The 20,040-nt window shown below is 53.4% G+C and overlaps 1 protein-coding gene across 2 annotated transcripts in view; it reads right to left on the bottom strand.

Annotated features, from left to right (window-relative positions):
* The window catches only part of MVB12B (multivesicular body subunit 12B), a 256,508-nt gene that overhangs the window by 21,450 nt on the left and 215,018 nt on the right, over positions 1-20,040 (bottom strand). For both annotated transcript variants that reach the window (XM_040631900.1, XM_040631901.1), the window contains one exon: positions 732-787. In XM_040631900.1, the coding sequence (XP_040487834.1) occupies positions 732-787 (56 nt within the window). The remainder of the gene's footprint in view (positions 1-731; positions 788-20,040) is intronic.

Genomic DNA, 20,040 nt, shown 5'->3' with positions numbered 1-20,040 from the left:
GGGGGGGGGGGGGAGGATAGGCGCCATCAGAGAGAGGGTCCCCGGAGTGCCAGGTGGGGTCAGCGGCACCAGCCCACAGCCCACAAGCCTGGGATTGGCGGGCACCGCTCATGCTGTAGGCGCTGACCTTCACCAGCTCACGCAGCCCCTTTGTCATCAGAGAGCTCAGGGGCCCCAGCCGCCTGGTGCATGTCGTGGGACCCCTGCGGGCCCGCAGTGAGCGGGCGACCACAGCTGCGGGCACACACTAACCGCCAGCCCTGCCATTCGGAGGCCTCCCTCCGATTCGGAGCCGAGACTGGTTATCACAGAACCCGGCAATCACAATGAAAAAACGAGGCAGCCTTCTTTCTGTGAGATGTTGTCATGGTTAAATAAAAAAGAACAAAAATTAGTAAGTTTAACTTGGAAACCAAGAACATTCACGACTTAGTGAAGTTCAGCCCAATTTACCATCACATTTGAAACAAAAAGGCTCTGTTATGGCTGAATCGGAGTCTCTCTGCCAGTCCGTCTCGCTCCCTCCCTGTGCCTCATCCCTGCTCTTCAGTCACTCCTCGAGCACCTACTGTGTGCAGCGTTAGCTGGAGGGACCCAGACGGGAAGCCCTGATATTGGGACAACACGAGGGCAGGGGTGTGAGGGCCGCCGGGAGGGGCCTGCGTGCTGAGCAGAGGGAGCACGCAGGCTGGGGGTGGCAGCACAGAAGGGACAACATGCATAACACTTACACTTTCTGGAACGCAAGAAAACTTCTCTGAAATCATAAAAGGCACACCATCCATTGCTGTAAAAGAACAGAAAAAGAGAAAATGGCATTGGGGACACCAGCGGTGTTCAGTGACTTGAGATGCTGACAGTACAAACCGACATGGGCACAGGTGAGTGGGGCCCTGGGGTGACGTGGGCAGAGGCACCCCCCTGCACCCAGGACACACACCTGGTTGGAGGGGGGCAATGCTGTGCACGTCCCCGGAGCACCACACAGAAGTACAGACAGAGCTGTGGGGGCAGAGAAGGGTCCAGAGCCCACCCTGGGAGTCTGGCCTCTGACCTGTAAGTGGTGGGAGCTCCTGAGGGGTTGGTGGCAGGACAGAGGCGCACGCAGACGGGGAGGGGACAAAGCGGTGCTCTGTGAGGTGGGCAGGGAGCGTGCTGGGGACACATTCTCTCCGCTGAGAGTGATGCCATACCCCAGGCTGCCGGGCCCACAGGAAAGGTCTAGATTGGAGAGAGTGACTTTGGAGTCAGAAAGACTGGGTCTGAATCCTAGCTGTGGGTTTCGGTGAGTTTAAGTTATGTTTAAAAGGAGGAAGGCAGGGGGCGCCTGGGTGGCTCAGTTGGTATCAGGGGTCCTGGGATCGAGCCCCCTGTCGGGCTCCCTGCTTGTCCTCTCCGCTTCTGCTCTCTCTCTCGCTATCTCTGTCGCTGTCCGCGAATAAATAAATAAATAAATAAAAATAAATAAATAAAAATCTTTTTTTTTTTAAAGGAGAATGGCAGGGCCTGTGAGCTGGGGCGCATGTGAGCCGGGGTGCGTGTGAGCTGGGGTGCGTGAGCTGCAGGTGTGTGTGAGCTGCAGGTGCGTGTGAGCTGGAGGTGCGTGTGAGCTGCAGGTGTGTGTGAGCTGGAGGTGCGTGTGAGCTGCAGGTGCGTGTGAGCTGGAGGTGCGTGTGAGCCGGGGTGCGAGAGCTGCAGGTGTGTGTGAGCTGGAGGTGCGTGTGAGTTGGGGTGCGTGTGAGCTGCAGGTGTGTGTGAGCTGGAGGTGCGTAGCTGCAGGTGCGTGAGCTGGAGGTGCGTGTGAGCTGCGGGTGCGTGTGAGCTGGGGAGCGTGAGCTGCAGGTGCATGTGAGCTGCGGGTGCGTGCGAGCCGGGGTGCGTGAGCTGCAGGTGCATGTGAGCTGGAGGTGCATGTGAGCTGCAGGTGCGTGTGAGCTGGAGGTGCGTGTGAGCTGGAGGTGCGTGTGAGCCGGGGTGCGTGTGAGCTGGAGGTGCGTGCAGCGTCGGGCACAGAGCGGGTGGGTGGGCCACAGCACAGCTGGCATGGTTGACTCTGTCTCCTAGCCCCGGGCTTCGAGGCTGACTCAAGGCACCGAGGTGCGTGTGAGCCGGGGTGCGTGTGAGCTGCAGGTGCGTGTGAGCCGGGGTGCGTGAGCTGCAGGTGCGTGTGAGCTGGAGGTGCGTGTGAGCTGGAGGTGCGTGTGAGCCGGGGTGCGTGTGAGCTGCAGGTGTGTGTGAGCCGGGGTGCGTGAGCTGCAGGTGCGTGAGCTGGAGGTGCATGTGAGCTGGAGGTGCGTGTGAGCCGGGGTGCATGTGAGCTGGAGGTACATGTGAGCCGGGGTGCGTGTGAGCTGGAGGTGCGTGCAGCGTCGGGCACAGAGCGGGTGGGTGGGCCACAGCACAGCTGGCATGGTTGACTCTGTCTCCTAGCCCCGGGCTTCGAGGCTGACTCAAGGCACCAGGCTGCTGGTTTTAACGGGACACCAGAGAAAGATGGGAATGGGTCCCTAGCAAACGAAAACACCGGGGTCAGTGGTGCCGTTCCTTTCCCACAGCCCGGAGGTCTTCCGGCCCATTCCGCTTTGGGAGGACACGGGGAAGGCGTGGTGAGTGGGTTCCCTGGGAAGTGATGGTCTCTGCTTCCCCCACCATCTAAGATGGGGGCTTCTCTGGTATCCGAGGGGCAGACAATTTCTTTCAGTCCTAAGAAAGAAGACTCGCAGAAGCAGAAAGAAGGCAGGAGAAAAATAAGAGAAAGAGAAGAGGTGTGGGACAAATCCTCTCTGATCAGCAAGCTGAGCCACATGGTTCATCTTAAGCTCTGTTCATAATGGATTTCAGGGAAGGAAAAACAAAGCCTCGTCTGGTAAGTCTGAAGAAAAGGGAAGAGCACAGCCCACCCCGGCTGCCCCCGGAAGCCTCCTCTCTTTGGAAGGCTGCTGCCCGAGGTCCGGCCCTGGGCTCAAACGGAGGCATCCACAGTCGGGGGCCTTCCCCCACCTTGGGCCCCTGCAAGCTGCTGGGACTGCCCAGGGGAGCACCGGCTAAGGGCCAGGAACAGTGTGACACTTCTCCAGAAAGGAGGGGGGGAGGAAGCCCACGTAACCTACAGCATGTCACAGGTGCGGACATACAAGTGACATTGGGGCACACGTGCTGGGAAAACCCATCCCTGAACAGATGACCCTTGAAAGGCCACACGCCTTCTAGAGAGGGACAGGACGGGGTCCCACCCAAGATCCAAGAAGAGGCCCCCCTTCCTGGCAATTGCCAATCTGCCCAACTCCAGCTGTGGGCCGAGGCCTACCCCACGAGGCACTCTGACCCCTGACCCCTGCCCCTTCCCAGTGCCATGGGGACGCATGGGCAGGTACCACTCAGCACCTGCTGTCATTTCACAGATCGGGGCCTGCCGAGGGCACCCAGGTAGCAAGCAGGGACTCCAAATCCTCTGGCCCTTCCACTGGGTATAAACGGAATTTCTGAGGACAAATCTGCCTCTTCCAGACCAGGGTATTTTAAGGTTTTGATGACCATTATCACATCCTCCTGAAGTCTCCAGACGTCCCTTCCACCAGCTCCTTCTGATCAGACCTAGCGGCCAGGAAGCGGGTGTGCGCGCGAATCGTCCAGTCAGACCCGCCACCGCCTTCTCCCCAAACCCGTTCCTCGCTGCGCCCTCCCACTCGTCAGTCACGCGCCACCCTGCTCCTGGCCATCCCACGTCCAGGGCTGGAAGCCACAGCCTACTCTGCCTCTCCTTTAAATCCCACAAGCCCACGGCTGTCACCTGCCAGGGCCACGCACTCTGCTCTCGGTACACACATCTGCACACACGCTCCTCGTTCCTGCTTCTTTCTGCCCGCTAGACCGATGGCAGCGCCCACGGCAGAGCTCCCTTCACACGCCCCACGTACTGCATTCAGGAAGCACGCTGACCAAAGGCCTGGTGAGTAGTTTTCCGCGAGCACGTCTTCAGCACATCCCCACCCTGATCGTTCACTCACTAGGCTTTGTTTTAAAGACCTTATTAGCGTCTGGGGTTTCCGATAAGATAGGTCAAGAACTCCCCCTCGCTGCTGACAGAGCTTCCGTCTGAATGTCAGTGTGTGTTTAGAGAACTCGTATCCTGATGGGGAAGTAGGGTGACCTTCCACAGCCGGATCACCCCCAGAAATGAGAGGCCCGGGGAGCACGGAGAGCAGGAGTGAGGCAGAGAGGTGGCTCCCGTCCAGTCCAAGGCTGGCAGCCACACCAGCGCCCCACACAGCAGGATTACCAAGGGGGGGTCCTCAATGGCCCATAAGGCCCTTTCCCCTCACACCCCTTATGTCGACACCTGGCTGTTCTTCTGAGGTCTGCTCTGAGTGCCTCTCCTGCAGCCAGCCTTCCCAGAGGCGTCCCCCCACCTCCTCCCTGGGTCCCCGGCCACAGCCACATCTCCTCTCAGGCAGTGGGCTTCCTGGCACTTCACGTGTGAGTCGCCGCTGCATTCCCGTGTCCCTGGCCCCGGGCTGGGCCCAGAGGGGCTCAGGGGAGCAGGTGCCGGAGAGTAGCTGCTCCCAGAGAACAGTTCTGTGCATGGGGGCTCGGCCTGGGGCATGTACGTAACCCCGAGGGTTTGGTGAGCTGCTGACAAAAGCCATGGGTTTCTGGAAGAAGTCTGGGAATCATCTCTAGGAACTGGGGAGATTTAAGCAGGGAGGAGAAGAATTTTGGTTCTTAAAATTTTTTTAGCACATTAGTAAAAATTTAGTAAATTTTGTTCAGCTAAAATTCACCTAATATAAAATTAACCATTTTAGAGTGAACACTTTTGCCAGTACCTGGTCCGTTCACAGTGTTGAGCAACGACCACCGTTCCCTAGTTTCACAGCATGTCCCCCACTCCAGAGCAACACCCTATACTCCTACCACTCAGTACTCTCCCTCTGTCTTCCAAGAGTGTGTGTTTCTCTCTCCTTCCAACTGATGGTCATGTCTTTGAAAAAGAAAGATCTAGAAAGAGAAGACTGGCTTTCTGGACTGTGGTGGCCCGGCCTCCTGGAATGTTGCATTTCTGCCTTGTGGGTTATGATGGGGGAGGGGAAGGGCAGGTTTGCCCAGATTGACCCTTGGGACCTGGAGGGCTGCAAATAAAAATTGAGAAGAAAAAGATCCAGAAAAGGAACTTGTAAAACTTGGATACTAACAATAGCATTTGTGTGTGTGTGTGTGTGTGTGTGTGTGTGTGTGTGGTGTGTATTATAAAAATACACCTTTACAGAACAGGTAATACATATTTTTACCTTATATATATGTGTGTGTGTGTGTGCGTGTACACATATGTGTACACGCACACACACAGCATTTCCAAAAAGCCCCGTCTTAGCTTCTAAGACAGACTAGGGGAAGTGAGTAGAGACCGTGCACAGCCACACCCCACAGAGTTTCTGAGCCGCCGGAAGGGGGTTTCATTCAGAAGTGCCTCCTGTTTGCATACAGCCCCTTACCCCAACACCTCATTCTCCAGGTGAAATCCTCACTCCCAGACCTGGAGAATGGCGGGGATTTGTTGGGGCCAAGGGGCAACCCGCCATCTGAACAATGAAGGTATTTGGTGAAGGCGCTCCCTCTGGTCCCCGGGTTGACTCAAAGGTGATTTCCTCACAGAGCAACTTCTCGAGGAGGCTGACGGCAGAAGACCAGAAGTGACATCCTTACCGACCACACCAAAGACAACCCTTTTGGGGAGAAGAAAGGGAGGAGGCACCCCCGAGACTGTGTGAGAAAGGCAGCAGTGGCCTTCAGGGTGGCCTTCGGGGCTGTGCTGGCCTGGCTCGGCCCCACGGCCAGTGCCCTCCCGACAGGCTCGGTGGCAGAGGAGATGGTGGGGAGGACCAATCAGACCCAGTCTGACCCGCAAAGGGAGCTGCCTGGTGATGGGAGAGAGATGGGAACTTTGGGATAAATTTCCACTTTATCTTAAAGTTCATGATAGAAAGATGAGCACAGTCAGATCCTTCTCCTATTCTCCTAGAAAACAGACCTCGACAGTCTTAGAAGAAAAGAAAGCGAGTGGATAGGGTCCTATGGGCTGAAAGCTCCTGATGGAGCTGGTGACAGGAACGGGATGCTCTCACCCATGCAAGGAGCCCCTGGAAAGGGGAGCCAGTACAAGTTTGCTGAACAGATAGTCTGCTGGCCAAAATCCATTTATTTAAAAAATCTAGTATATCAAAGATTATGGTATGCTGAAAGAATGTGGATTTTAGCAAAACATGTGATAAAATTTCTTATGTTACCCATGCAGGCAAGAGAGAGAAATATGGCTGAACAATGTTAAGCGAAGAATCCATAACTGGTCGGACGAGGTGCTCAAGAAGCTGATTAATAGATTGAGGTTGACCTCAACTGACCTCTCTGGAAGGTACCCAGAGCATTATCGATTAGTTCAATGAAGACATACATAGTAGGCCTATCTCGGATGTGGCTGACGGGGCGTCTGGGAGGACCGTCTCTAAGCTGGCTAACTGAGAGAAGTCCAATGAAGATCCCCCCAAACTGGGATCATGGTCTAAATTTAAGGATGGGATTTATTACAGGTCAGTGCTAGTAAGTCCTGTACTTTAGGTCTTAAAAACCAAAGGTATTAGATGGAATGAAAGACGTGGAATAACAGCAGAAGTTATGAAAAAAGACTTGTTTGTAGTTGCGTGAGGCAGGAATGCGATCCGACTATCTAACGCGAGGCGGGAAGGTGCCACGGTGAGCGACGGGAGGGAGCCGTCATCTTGGTCTGCTCCGGGCTTGAGTCTGAGTCCAGTGCGGGGACCAACAGTCAGAGGGTCCTCGCACGTGGCCTACGAGGAGTCCCAGGATGGTGGGGGACCTGAAGTGGAACCACACAAGGAGAGGGAGGAAGCCATCAGGCCTGATGCTCCGGGAAGGCATCATCCTGTCCATTTTTGTTCACCACCACCTCCTGCCCGGCCCCTAGGACCCGGTGCCGTGCTGCACATGGGGAGCTGCAGCCAGATCTGGTCCAGATAAGACTCAAAGGTGAGCGTAATCAAAGGCCCGCGCATATTCCCAGAGCTGCCTCAGGGTGAGGGCTAGAGGCATGGCTCCTTGCCCTGGTGAGGACGAAAGGGAGGATGAGCAGAGCTGGCCGAGCAGGGGCCAGGCAGGGGCCGCGTGCTGGGGAGCTAGGGAGAGATCTTGTGTGTCGGGTAGAAAGCTGATCCGTGGGACTGCCGAATCCCCTTCTAATTCCATAGCATCCACTTCTACTCTCTTTATCTGGGCAGCCATTCCAGATTTTAAAATATCTAGAGATTTGCCAAACATAATTCTTAAAATCAATGGCACACATTTTTCATGTGTTCCGAAAGAGTGTTCATAAATCATCTCCATCCTGGCTTCTCATGGGGGAGCCACGTTTCCTCCTTTCTTTCTTTCTCCCCTAGCTGAAGCCAGTATTTTGTCTTCACTATTCTTTAGCGCTCAGAGACTGTGACAGTCGCTCTAGCCTTCGGTCTATCGCTGAGTCTACTCAGAGGGACACGCGCGGGGCAGCTGGAGGGAGAGCTGTGAGCAAAGGGACCCCGCTCTCAGACAGTATATTTTCATCTCCCAACCTGCCCTCCCAGTCAGCCTGAGGGATCCCAGGAGGACTCCGCCAGATCGGTCCGTGGTCATAACCCAGAAGCAGGGACAGCGCCTGTCCCTTCTTTGCTGGCACCCAAGCTGGCCTTCCTGGGGCACACGGCAGTCACCTCTCCAGACCCCTCGGCTCCCAGTGTGACATGACCCAGGCCACCCCCAAACCTTGGAGGTAACAGAACTGCTTCTGAGGCCCAGTTCTACAGCAGAGAGAGGAGGACAGGAAACCCACGTTTGCTGGCTGCATGCTGGGCAGTGAGCGTGAACACGCATCGAGTCACTTCAGCCTCAACACAATCGCTTGCAAGTCATCCTCCAGGAAGCCGAGGCTTAGAGCAGTCCGGTGGCTTGCCGGAGCCAGGAGTCGAGCACAGAGCTGGGGTGGCGGAGGCGCTGCAGGGGTATGGTGGGAGGGCGGGCCTGGCAGGGCAACACCCTGGGCCTCACCTCCAACTCCGTGGGCATGAGTGTGTGGTCCAGCTGGCTGCCCCACCACCGTGAGCCTCAGCTACCCTGTCTGTGAAATGGGGAGAAGACGCTCTCAGGAGGCTGCATGAGGGTGACAGGGACCTCAGTCACAAGAGAGGGGCGGCCCCCCGGCTCCGCAAATGGTGGTGTCCACTCGGACCGAAAGCCACGTCCAGGCAGCCTTCCTTTTAGTACCAGGACACTGTTTTCTTCTTCTTTTTTAAATTTTGTTTTTGGTGGCAGTTTTAACAAAACGCTGATCCACGGCACGGAGCGGCGTACAGATGAGAGCGAGGACGTGCCGCAGGCTCCGTAGTGCAATTAGCATTCTCCTAAACAAACGAGCTTCAACAGAGCTGTAATTAAGCAGGCCTGTAATTAAGTATATGCCCTTTATCATAACGATCATGCTTAAAAATGGCATGATGCATGGAGCTCTGTTATTAATGCTGTAATCCCAACCTGAAGTGCGAGTACATAGAAATCAGGGTGTCAGGCCTGTCACCAGAGTGTTTGTAAAATACATTAAAGAAAAAAACCAGGAAACAATGAGCTCATTCAACTGTTCTTTTTACAATCAGGCACTACAAGTCAAGAGGATTGTGGATGCTTACGGAATCTGCAAGGTTTAAACAAATAAAGCTCTCATCTGCTGTATTAACACCGCCCAAGATTTTAAAGGAGAAAGGGGGGGGGTTTCTTTTTTTTTCCCCAACTGACCCGAATACCTGACTTTGCTGTTCTCGGGGAAGGAGTCCAATTCACGTGCTGTATTTGGACATAACATTGGTCGCCTGCTTGCACAGACAACCCTGCTAGGACGCCACGGGAGCTCTGCCTGGCAACGGGATAGGGTTATTACAGTTCCTGTATCTCTCCTTCGCGTGGGAACCATACTTGTACTTGTCAAGGCAGTCCCCTCAGCCATCCCTTGATTCTGCCCCCGAGGTGCACACTTCCGGATTTCCCAGCGCTCGACTCGAACCCACTGCTGACTCATTCCCAAGGGCTCCAGACCCAGGGCCGCCCGACTGCCTGCGGATACCCACAGTTGCTCACCCCTTCCCTCACTGACATCTCAAGGGGGAAATACTCTAATCGATGTATGTATTCATTTCAACATGCTTGATAAAGAGTCTTAAATCATGTGGCCAAAAAAAAAAAAAGTAATATTAAGAGAAAGACTCCATTTCTGGCATCTCAACTGTCATCTGCTTACAGCTGTCAAGCAGGATTCTGTGAACTGGTCACAGCACCTCAGACGTACTTGCAGAGATGGTGGTGAATGATGTGGCTTTACTGGCAGGTAGTCATTTTCAGAATAAAGTTAAACGCAGCTGGAATGGGGGGAGGCCTTTAACCCTGGCTACTTGCTTGTAAATAATCAGCAACCTGGCTCGCTCTTCTCTCCTTCCCCGTGGCTTCAAAGGTCCTTTACAATTTGTGACGGGAAAGATGCCAACACCTCAAGATCTCAAGGCCTTTTCTCAAAACTCATATGCAAACTGAAACACCAAGCTTGTTTTGCCGTCTTGTTGATTTCACTGGGGCTATTCCTTGGAAGACACGTGTGGATGCCTCCAAGACTGTCTGCTCAGTGACATTCCAATTGAGTCCACACTAGGCCTACAACTTCCTTCTAGATCCCCTAAGTAATGTGTTTTGTTGGTTATTCAAAAGCCAAAAGAACTACTTATGGGCCACAGTGACCTCCTGAGGCCGATGGCACCGTGGGGAGGAGGGAGAGGATGCCCGAGTCAGATGCGTGTGAGCCCCGAGCTGGGCTCAGCCACTGGCTGGCCGTGGAGCTTCGGGCAGGCCACTCGGCCTGAGTCAGACCTGCACCTGTCAAAGAAGGAGAACCACGGCCAAGGGCTGAGTCTGCAGAGGAGAGAGAGCCGAGCGTAGCCTGACCGGCAGCAGGCGCTCAGCACGTGGTAGTTACGGGTGATTCGCAGACGCCAAGCAGGCCCTGCTTCTCAGAGGCGTGATTCAGGCCGGGTCCACCTCGGACTCAAGACAAGTGTTTACTCTCTCTATGCCTCTCTTTCCTCAGCTGTAGAAGGAAGGAAAGAATCCTACCTGGATGGCTGTGACGTTTAAAGCCCCTGGTAACCACCTGCTCATTCTCACCAGCATCACGAGCTGGGGAGAATGTCCTTCCAAGGAAGCAGAACTGTTTAGTTTTCGAGCTGCTTTTACATCAAAACGTAAATGCAGCCACATTAAATTCCGTAAGCTGTGGGCTGTGAGTCCCCATCCAGAGGCTGCTGGAGGTGTGGAAGCGATGCCTGCCCAGGACTACCTCAGAGGGTTCCCCCCGACCATGGCTCTCCCTGGCATCTGCCATCTCTGGGGTCACAGGTCAAGCTCAACTGTAGGAGCAAGACCCATGCTGGGCCCAGCTTGCTTAACGTCCCCCGGAAAAGAGCCCTAAAAGCAAAGTGAAGCACACTGCCCTTGGCTGTCTGGGGGTTAATTTGCCAGGTTAGTCAGAAACACCATACTCTTCAAAATAAAAGCGACTTTGCCCCACAAATGAATATTCTCTCAGGTTCTATGAGTGGGGAAGCCTCCCCGTCCCCCATACAGAGCACCTGCCAGCAAGTGTCACTTTAGCTGTGTGGCCCACTTCATGTCTCCACATCCCCAGTATCCTGGGAGGAAACTGAGGGCCCTGCACTCCCCCGTCCTCCTTCCAGAGCTGCCCCTCGTGGGCCCAGTGGCTGCTGTCTGAGCCGTGGGAGCTGGAAGGGCACGAGTCTGGAGAGGAAGGGCCACACATGGCTGCCCCACACTGCAGAGCCACGAGAAACCCCAGGTCCATGAACAAAACACCCTCCCTCTGCAGAAATGCTTTCTGAAACTTCATGAATATTTGGTGACTTGGGGCAGAGATGTATTGCATTTTGCTCGAGGTAAAGATAAAATCCAACTAAGTGCCACTTTTCCACGTGAGTGAGAAGGCGCCTCGGTTGTAGAGGCATTGTGTGGAAATTGCCACGGGCCCACGCCTGCCTTCCCACAGTGCAGCACACACACAGAAACCCCTACACGAGCCGGAGACTAACAAGAGGGGATCTCTAAAAGCAGAGTGAGAAGCAGACCGAGGGCCAACGAAGGTTTGCTGCTATTAGAAGCGACCACACTCCTCCAGAGCACAGGCATGGTCTGAACAGCAGCTTAATCCACAGCCAGCTGTGGACGGAGGCCGAGCCTTGACCTAGGACGGCCTGGCCTCCAGCTGCTGAAGGGTCGGAGCTGCTGGCCGAGGGGCAGATACCGCCGCCGCCTGCTGGGGGGGGGGGGGTCCGGCCGTGCAGGCAGGCAGGTGCGCCTCCCCTTACAGGCCCTCCGTCACCTTCTCAACCAACTCACACACAGGCAGTCCCGACTCAGGATGGTCCGACTTACGAGTTTTCGACTTCATGATGGTGCAAAGGTGATACACATTCAGTGGAAGCCGTACTTCGGATTCTGAATTTTGACCCCTGCCTGAGCTAGTGATGAGCGGTTCAGTCCTTTCTCATGGTGCAGGGCAGCGGCAGCTCCCAGGCAGCCAGGGGACCACGAGGGTCAACAGCACATACACGCGCGGCCATTCTGTCCCCGTCCAGCTGTCCTGGTTTTCACTTTCAGTACAGTATTCAATAGATTACAAGAGAATTTCAACACTTTAGCATAAAATAGGCTTTTGTCAGATGATTTTGCCCAAGTGTAAGTGGTTCTGAGCACGTCTACGGTGGGCTAGGCTGAGCTAGGATGCTCGGTAGGGTAGGCGTAGTAAACGCATTTTCAACTGACTATGGGTTTGTTGGGACGTAAACCCATAGTGACATAAGGAAGACCTGTGTATTTTTAAATTGTATTCAATAAAGGAATACATTTCCTAAACAAACAATTCCAATAGCACAGCTAAGTTCAAGTGCCCCTGAATGCAGAGCCCTGATCCCGGACCCTCCTCAGGGCCAGCCCTGGACGTGGTCTGCACTGTGCCTGGGGTTCTCCCAGCCCGTTGCTATGCATGTACAGACGTGCCTGCATACAGAAGAAATACAGAATTTTGTTTTGTATGTGTCTGTGCCTCTCATACAAATAGCATCACAGCATATAACGGTTCTACGATGTGTTTTCGACAACCGTCAGAGAGTTCCTATATCGGTAGCTGTAGATGCTATCTTGGTCTTTTTAACAGCTGGGTAGAAGTAAGAGTGGAGAGGCAACCAATGGGCTGATCAGGAGCCTGGCTGCCATTTTAAGTGGCCTGCAGGTCACCACGAGGTCCCTGGGGAGCCATCGAAGGGTTTTTGAGCTAGAGAGAGACATGGTCATGTGTATGTTTTAGGAATGGCTTCCTGGCTGTGGAGAGAAGCGTGGATTAGAGGGAGTGAGGCTGGAGGCAGGACCACCAGGGAGGAGGGATGCTGGTGAGGGATGCTGGTGGTGGTGTCTAGGACTGTGACAGTAAGAATGGAGAAGAGGGGACAGATCAAGGGGTATTCAGATGCAGAACCAAGAGACTTGGCCACTGGCTGTGGTAGTTTCACTACTTTCCAGGGCGAGGAGACAAGGGTGACCCTGAGATTCTGGCTTAACCATCGGGAGAGTGGAGGCCCGGGAACCTGGGAGACATGTGGGGTAAGCTGGTAGGGTCTCTCTTGGTTGTGCTGGGTTTGAGGGGCTTGTGAGACAACCCGGGGGAGATGCCAGTCAACACGGTTGGGACATGATGAGCAAGATCCGAGACTGGTTGGTAAGGACTGCCCGGATGGGAAATACAGACGTGAGGCGGCCGGGGGAGGATCTGGGGCGTCCAGCCTGCCAGTGACTGAGGCATGAGAGAAGATGAGAAGTTCTGGGAAGAGCACGTGGTGAGAAGAGGGCAGGCCCAGCTCAGGGTTCTGAGGAACGTTAACATCTGACGTTCGTGTGGTGGAAGAGAAGTCAGACAAACATGGGGAAGAAGATTCAAACGTGCTCTGTGATGCTGGATGGCCGGAGGTGTTGGTGTGAGCCTGGTTTAGCAACTAGATATAGATACATCAACACACAGAGCTGTGTGTTTATACACACATCGTTCATATGTGTGTACACAGACACGCACAAATGGACGTATTTTTCTATCTGCTGATGGCCCCGAAGCCGTGAGCACACCTAGTGCCCAGAGTTTTGGGTTCTAGTGTTCTCCTCTGAAAGATACAGGGGCTCTTTAGAGAAATGGCTGAGGGAGGGGGAGGCAGGGAAGGAACTAGCCTGGGACGTCTTGTTGCACCAGAAAGTAAGACATCCTCAAAGAATCACGGCAACTCAGCAGAAGGACCCAGAAACCAGCTCAAAGGGGCTCCTGCCGGCTAATATGGAACAATTTGAGTGTCCACATAAATAATGACAATAATGAATTAGACCCCCCAGTCCACACCGACGTGCACAAACCGAGGACGAGGAGAAGCTCATCCTTAAAATAAAACGCCAACTCACACTGAAGGGATGATAGGAGTTATAAAAATCAATGGATAATTTGATGAGGAATGAACTCTTTACATAGTCCCAAAGTATTTCCCACTGATGACATATTAATTACAAGAGGAAAAACAGTAACTTTACGGTAAGGAAACCCAGCAAGCAGCACCATAAGCAGGTGATCCCAGCTGGGTCCTGCCAACATCACAAACTTCCAGATAGGACGCACGGAGAAGGATACGGTACCAGCTGACACAGTGACAGTGACAGAGAAGAGAGCTGGCCTCCAGGCCCACGTGCACGTCAGTCACAGCTCAGTGTCCTCATCTGAGAGGGAGGGCCTGGGCTGGGTGACTCAGCTGGTGCTGATCTGTGACTTTTTTTTTTTTTAAAGAGTTATTTTAGAGAGGGCATGCGCAAGCACGGGGAGGGGCAGAGGGCAAGAGAGAGAATCTCAAGCAGACTCCCTGCTGAGTGTGTAGCCAGATGTGGGGCTCGATCCCAGGACTCTGAGATCATGACCTGAGCCAAAATCAAGAGTCAGATGCTTAACCTATGGAGCCACCCAGGCGTCCCCAATCTGTGACTTTTAAAAACTGCCTTCCGCCTGCTGTTCCTCCCCCAGGAGGTTCTGAGTTACTTGGTCTGACCATGGCCCCACGCGTTAGTGGCCTCTCACTGCTACCAGGTGATTCTCAGGCGCTACTAAGTTAGAGCAGCCCTGGGCTAGGTGAGGTCTAAAATCTCCCCACTGGACATTCTTCCATCTCAGAATCATCGTATTAAATATGTACCGGTGATCTGAGGCCTTTATTAAGCCCCAGAGGATGTCATTTCCAACCCATTGTAGGTAACCGCTGGTTTCTAGCTGACTTCTCTAGCCCTCATCCAGATTCTACTCACAAAAGCTTCTGAAAAGCAACAATCACGAAGGGCAATAGTAGGTTCTGGTCAGATGCCTCTCTGTCCTGGAACCAAAGGGCAGGGAGAGAAGGCGTCCCAGGCTTCTGTATGCCTGAAGCCGGCACTGACTGGCCCACCAATCTCTGGAGCACTGCACCAGGCTGTGTCAGTCTGGGGAAGAAGAGTGTGTCAGGCACTCACACACAGTCCGGGTTAAGTCTCCGAACGGCCCTGGGACGTGTCGCCACACCCACCCTGCCGAAGGGCCCTGACGCGCACAAGGGAAGGGACTTGCTGGGGCCACAGAGCTGGTAAATGGCAGAGCTGGCGCAGAAAGGGAGATCTTCCAAGGGCGCTGCCTTCCCACCATATGAACGGTAGGTGGGGATGCCTTCCTCTGAGAAAGGAAAAGGTCCTCCACAGACGGCAGCAGAAGAGTCTTACCAAGAAGGGCAGGAAAGGGATGGAGGGTGGGCGGAGGCGGAAGGTGTCCAGGAACCACCCCGCAGCGTCCCTGGCACTCTTCCAGGGGACACCCCTACCGCCAAAACAAACACACCCACTTCGGGGATCTTGGCTGTTCATTTTCAAATGTCATGATTCCATAACCGGTAAGGAAGCTTTTAATTGTCTAACTGCCCGAGTACTTTGCCAACAGGATGGTAGCATCACCCAAATGGGAAAAGCAGAACCTCATTATACATTTAAGATTTGAAAAGAGATCACCTATTGGTTAAAGACAAATGGTCTGAAACGTAACAGCACAGAGTTCTTCCGACCTTGACTAGTGGGATCGAATTCCCCAGGGCCTGGGCATCGCCCAGTGAAGGAGAGAACCGGGACGAGAGTCCTGCAGCTGAGGTGGGGGGCGGGGGCAGACACCGTGGGAGAGGCTGCCCGGGCTCAGGTTTCAGCTTCCCTGAGCTGCCGCATGGTTCCAAGAGACCAGGCGCAGTGACAGACAGGTACGGGACGTCCACGGAAAGCCCGACAGCCATCTAAACGCAGTTTACGCTTACGGAAGATCGCGCTGCTTGTGCGCATTCGAACCAGGTCATAATAATAAAACTTAATTTGAAGAGAAAAAAGAGGCATTTTTATTTTTACAGAAAGCTCAAATACTGAACTTCCCAATTCAAAAGCGAATTGCCCTCGTCCGGGTCTCGTAGCTAGACCTGTAACATCCGGTTGAGGTGGGCAGGCTCTGCCGGTCCCCAGGGCTGGGCCTGGAACGCCAGGAGACCACGGACTCATGCCTGCAGTTGGGATGGGGTACAAGAGCACACACACCGGACCTCTACAGCCCTGCGCTTCCAAACTGCATCATTTTCCAGAAACTCTGCCCTGGGAAATGGCTTCTCTTGCAAGCAGCGTCTCACCTTCCCCAAAACTCAGCTCCAGTGGACAAGCTCTCTGGACCACGGTGATATGAAGAGAAAGTTCTGAGGCAGAACTGAGGCCTGAAGGGACACCCACCTTGATTTGGAGAAACCAGGGAGGGCGCTCCCTTCCGTCTCACTTGACGCGTCTGCGAAGTACCAGTGCCATAAATTACCCAGATCTCAGATTTAATATTAACCTTTAAAGGGCATGTCACAAAAATGTATTCTCTAAATATTGGTTGTTAGCTCACTTTGTAAGTCTATCGCAGAGGATAGGTGTGAGGCTGCCACCCGTCTCTGACTGCACCTGTCACGGGCGCCTCCTGCCACCTGACAGTAATTCCAACTGAACGCGCAGCCCCACGAACGAACAATTCAGCCATCGACTCGAACCACGGCCTAAGCTCAGCCTCAGGATTTAATAATAGAGCCTGCGAATATTACTCTAATTTCTAGAGCTGATGAACTTTCAGAGGCAACGCGAGTTGAAATAACCGAGCGCAGGCGTGACAAAGAACTTGGATCGGCGGTTCTTTGAACTATCCGGTATAATAAGCACTTGTTCCTTCCTCACAATGGGCATGTACGAGAGAAATCTAAATAATAATTGCTGTAATTATTGTGAAAAATATGCAGAGATTAATGGTGATTATGAAAATCTGTATAATTGTTCTCTGAAACCACCGCTGATCAAATGGTATCTTGAAACGTCCGCTGCCAGAGAACTTTCAACACCGAACCAACGTGGGCACAGAAATGTGACATTTTGGCTTTCTCCCTGTGAAATATTACCCTGTGTTTGCGAAGTTGGTTTTCATCAATGCCAACACCCTGGCCTGCATTTTAACTCTTCGTACCAGTGCCCTGCAAAGGTTCCGAGACGCCCTTAATGGGATGCGTATGTCATTGTGGTTCAAAGCCCCACGTTCAACTTGTTATTTATTCAAATAATTAATTACTCTTGTATCCATCGAGCAGTTTGTCATGACACATTAATGACTTGATAGACTTCTATGAACTGGTGAACACAGAACAGCAGAGCGTTTTTATCGCCATTTAATTTTAAAACGATCCTGTGTGAAATTATCTAGTCGTGAGTGATGGGAGCATAAAGAACAGACTCAGCAAAGCCCCTTTTGGATCATTGCTTTATTAATGGTAACGTCAGGGAAATGAAAAATGCTAACATTGTCATATTCCGCTGCTGGGCGGAGACGGATGGCTGGGGGACTGGGCGGGGGCTCCCAGCGCTCACTGTCAAGAGCACCGAGGCCCCTCCTGGCGCCGGGCCGGCGGGACCCCAGCCTCATGCACCCACGGGCTCCGTGAAACCACCTCCGAGCCCGGTCTCCCTTTCCAGTTTATGGCTCTCGATGTCTATTACTTTGTGTGTGTGGTCTTTTTTTTTTTTTTTTTCACTTGAATTTTCCACTAGTGACATAAAGCACCCTCACGAAAACATTTCACTTTATTGCTTTGAACATTAAACGTTATTAATCCAATAGAAAAACGTTAAAGATATTGCTGTCACCTTTAAATGTGAAATGATATTAGGCGCTAAAAAAAACCCGCTGGGTTAGTAGAAAAGATGTTCCCTTAGTTTTCCTTTCAAGTCTTGAGATAACCGTTTTGGGTTGATGATAAAATAATATTTCTACATGGCTCACAGCACAACATCTGCTTAAAAGACACTTCCTGTTCAGCTATTCTTTTTTTTTTTTATATACTGAAAATTGTTTCTCAATTGTTTTAATTACAAACTTGGGAATCTATGCAAACTACTTCCCAGCAATGTGATTCAAAGACAATAGACAGCCGTCCCTGAAGAGCCCGGAGCCAGGCAGCGGGCGGAATCGCGGGGGGCTCTCTGACGGCCACATGTGCGGCCCACCGGGGACCCAGCAGAAGTGGCAGCCAGGCGCTGTCCCCGCCCTCTGCCGGCAGAGAATAAGGGGTGGATCTCTCTTCCTGCTTCTGCTTCCCGGTCCCAGGGAACAGCGCTACCGCCCACCTGGATGTCTAACCCTGGAGTCCGGGACAACAGGGACTTGTTCCCGTCCCTCACACCTGTCATCAGTCCTTTCAGCCCCAAAGAGGGTAGTGGTGGTGGTGGCGGCAGCTCACAATTAACTGAACTCCTACTCTGTGCCAGGCCCCGGCCTAGGTGCTTTCTGCGTACGGACGGATTTCTCGGGACCATCTGAGTTACGTATTGTGGTCATTCATTATTGCCATCACACCCCCCACCTCCCAACTGCACAGAGGACACTCTGGCTAAGAGCAGTTACGCAACCTGCCCAGGAGCTCATGGCCAGAAAGAGGCAGAGGCGGATCCGAACCCTGGGTGCTGCACACAGCCTTCCCCACAACACGACGGGGCCTCTGAATTCCCTCCAGAGAATTCTCTCCATGGCCCTGGACTTGGGGGTTGCCCCCTATGGCCCCGACATCAGCTGCTCCACATCACTCTCCTCTCCTCCAGAAGGGGATCTGGAAAGGAATGGGGCAAAGCAGCTGCTTCCGCAGTGGATGGAAAGTGCAAGAAAAGCACAGCCTTTGGGGCATATCCTGGCACAACCATCTATCTGGTGTGAGTTGAGATGGGGTATCAGAGCTCTGACGATACACAAATCAAAGGGCCTGAGAAGCTCCAAGCCAGAAGTCGAGCTTCGTGTCCTATTCTGTGGGATGCTTTCCTTTTCCAGGTGGAGACACTGGGGGCTGAGCGCCCATGACTTCCACACGGACATTTCCAGCAACGTGGCAGCAAAGTGGGAGCTCAAGCCCTGGTCTCCCGAGACTCCAGGCTGCCTCCACCCAGGACCTGCCTCCTTGTGCGGGAAGCGCTGGTCCCCCAGGGCAGCACAGCCTCAGGGAGGTCTGAGCAGGGCCACAGCAAGCAAAGGAGCTAGGCGCCAAGTTTAGAGACCGTGGGGTCACAGATTCGCTGGGGAGCCTGTGAGGGGGCGTCTCCAAGAGACAGGCAGGCATTCTCCTGAGCAGCTGAGGCAGGTAGAGGAGACCGTAGATGCCAGGCAGGAAGAACAGTGGTTTCAAAGAGGAGCCCCAGATGGAAAGTCCAGGCAGATGACGCAAACCGGAGGAGCCGCTGCTTCTCACCCTGGGCGACACCACTGTGAAGCCAGCCCGTGGAAGGGCAGCTCTGAGCATAGGAACCCTCTCTCTGGAGAGCAGCCACAACCCTGCAGAGGACCGGTGGCAACCCTGCGGGGGAGGTGCCGGTCCAGACAAGTGCGGGAGGTAAGGGGGCACGGGGAAGTCTGGCCCCTGGTAGCGCTTTAGACACAGCGTCTTCAGAGCTGCCCCCACCCCTGCCCGCCCCAGAAGACGCATCCTTTCTCTGCAAACCACGGGTCCTCAAACTTCCAAGTGTGTCAGACTGGTCTGGGATGCTCATTAATGATACAAATCCCTAGCCTCGAACCTCCAGACTTTGGCTCAGGAACTCCGGGACAAGGGCACCATGAGAAAGCTCCAGTCTGTGCTTGGAGCCGAAGAGAGCTTCAGCGAGGGTCTCATGGGTACGGTTCCATGAAGCTTTTATCCACAAACAAGACTCTCTGTGACGTATAGGAACTAATCAGGGCAGGGGCAGGCAGGACCGTGGCACTGGTCACAGCTGTCACGTGGCGAAATCTTGGACTTAGTGCTAGACACGGTCACAACCCAGGGAGGCAAACGGGCTCACCCCGTCCCATGGCTGCGAGAGGCCAGGCAGTCATGCTTCCAGTCCAAAGGGAGGCCAGCAGTGTCGAGCTCAGAAGGCCAGGCTCTTGATAACGTAATTTAAGACGAGGTATCAAGAAATACCAGGGCCAGAGCTCAACCAGGTACTCCGCGAAGTAATTATCTATCACTTTAGAGACCCAACCATGGCTTTCTCTTTGTTTACATCTTTCGTGGACTGAGCCTCTAAAACTCACAAGATGTGAGGAACCCAGAAAGGTTCTTTGTCTATCTACTGTGACTTCCCTGAGCACTCGGGGTTTCTATAGCTTCTGTATTTTCAACTGTAGGGAAAAAAGGTAACATTCAGGTAGCTTGTGACCATCTTTTCCGGAATCCAGACAGAAGTCTTTCTTTTTTCCTCTCTCTGCACCTAACTCTAATAGACCTCTTCATATCTCGAAGCTAAGGAACATATTTCTTTTTCTTTTTTTTT

Source organism: Ursus maritimus, unplaced genomic scaffold (genome assembly GCF_017311325.1).
Source record: "Ursus maritimus isolate PB19 unplaced genomic scaffold, ASM1731132v1 scaffold_17, whole genome shotgun sequence".
Taxonomy (NCBI): domain Eukaryota; kingdom Metazoa; phylum Chordata; class Mammalia; order Carnivora; family Ursidae; genus Ursus; species Ursus maritimus.
The sequence above is the reverse complement of the archived record's forward strand: the minus strand, read 5'-3'. Positions and strand labels throughout refer to the sequence as shown.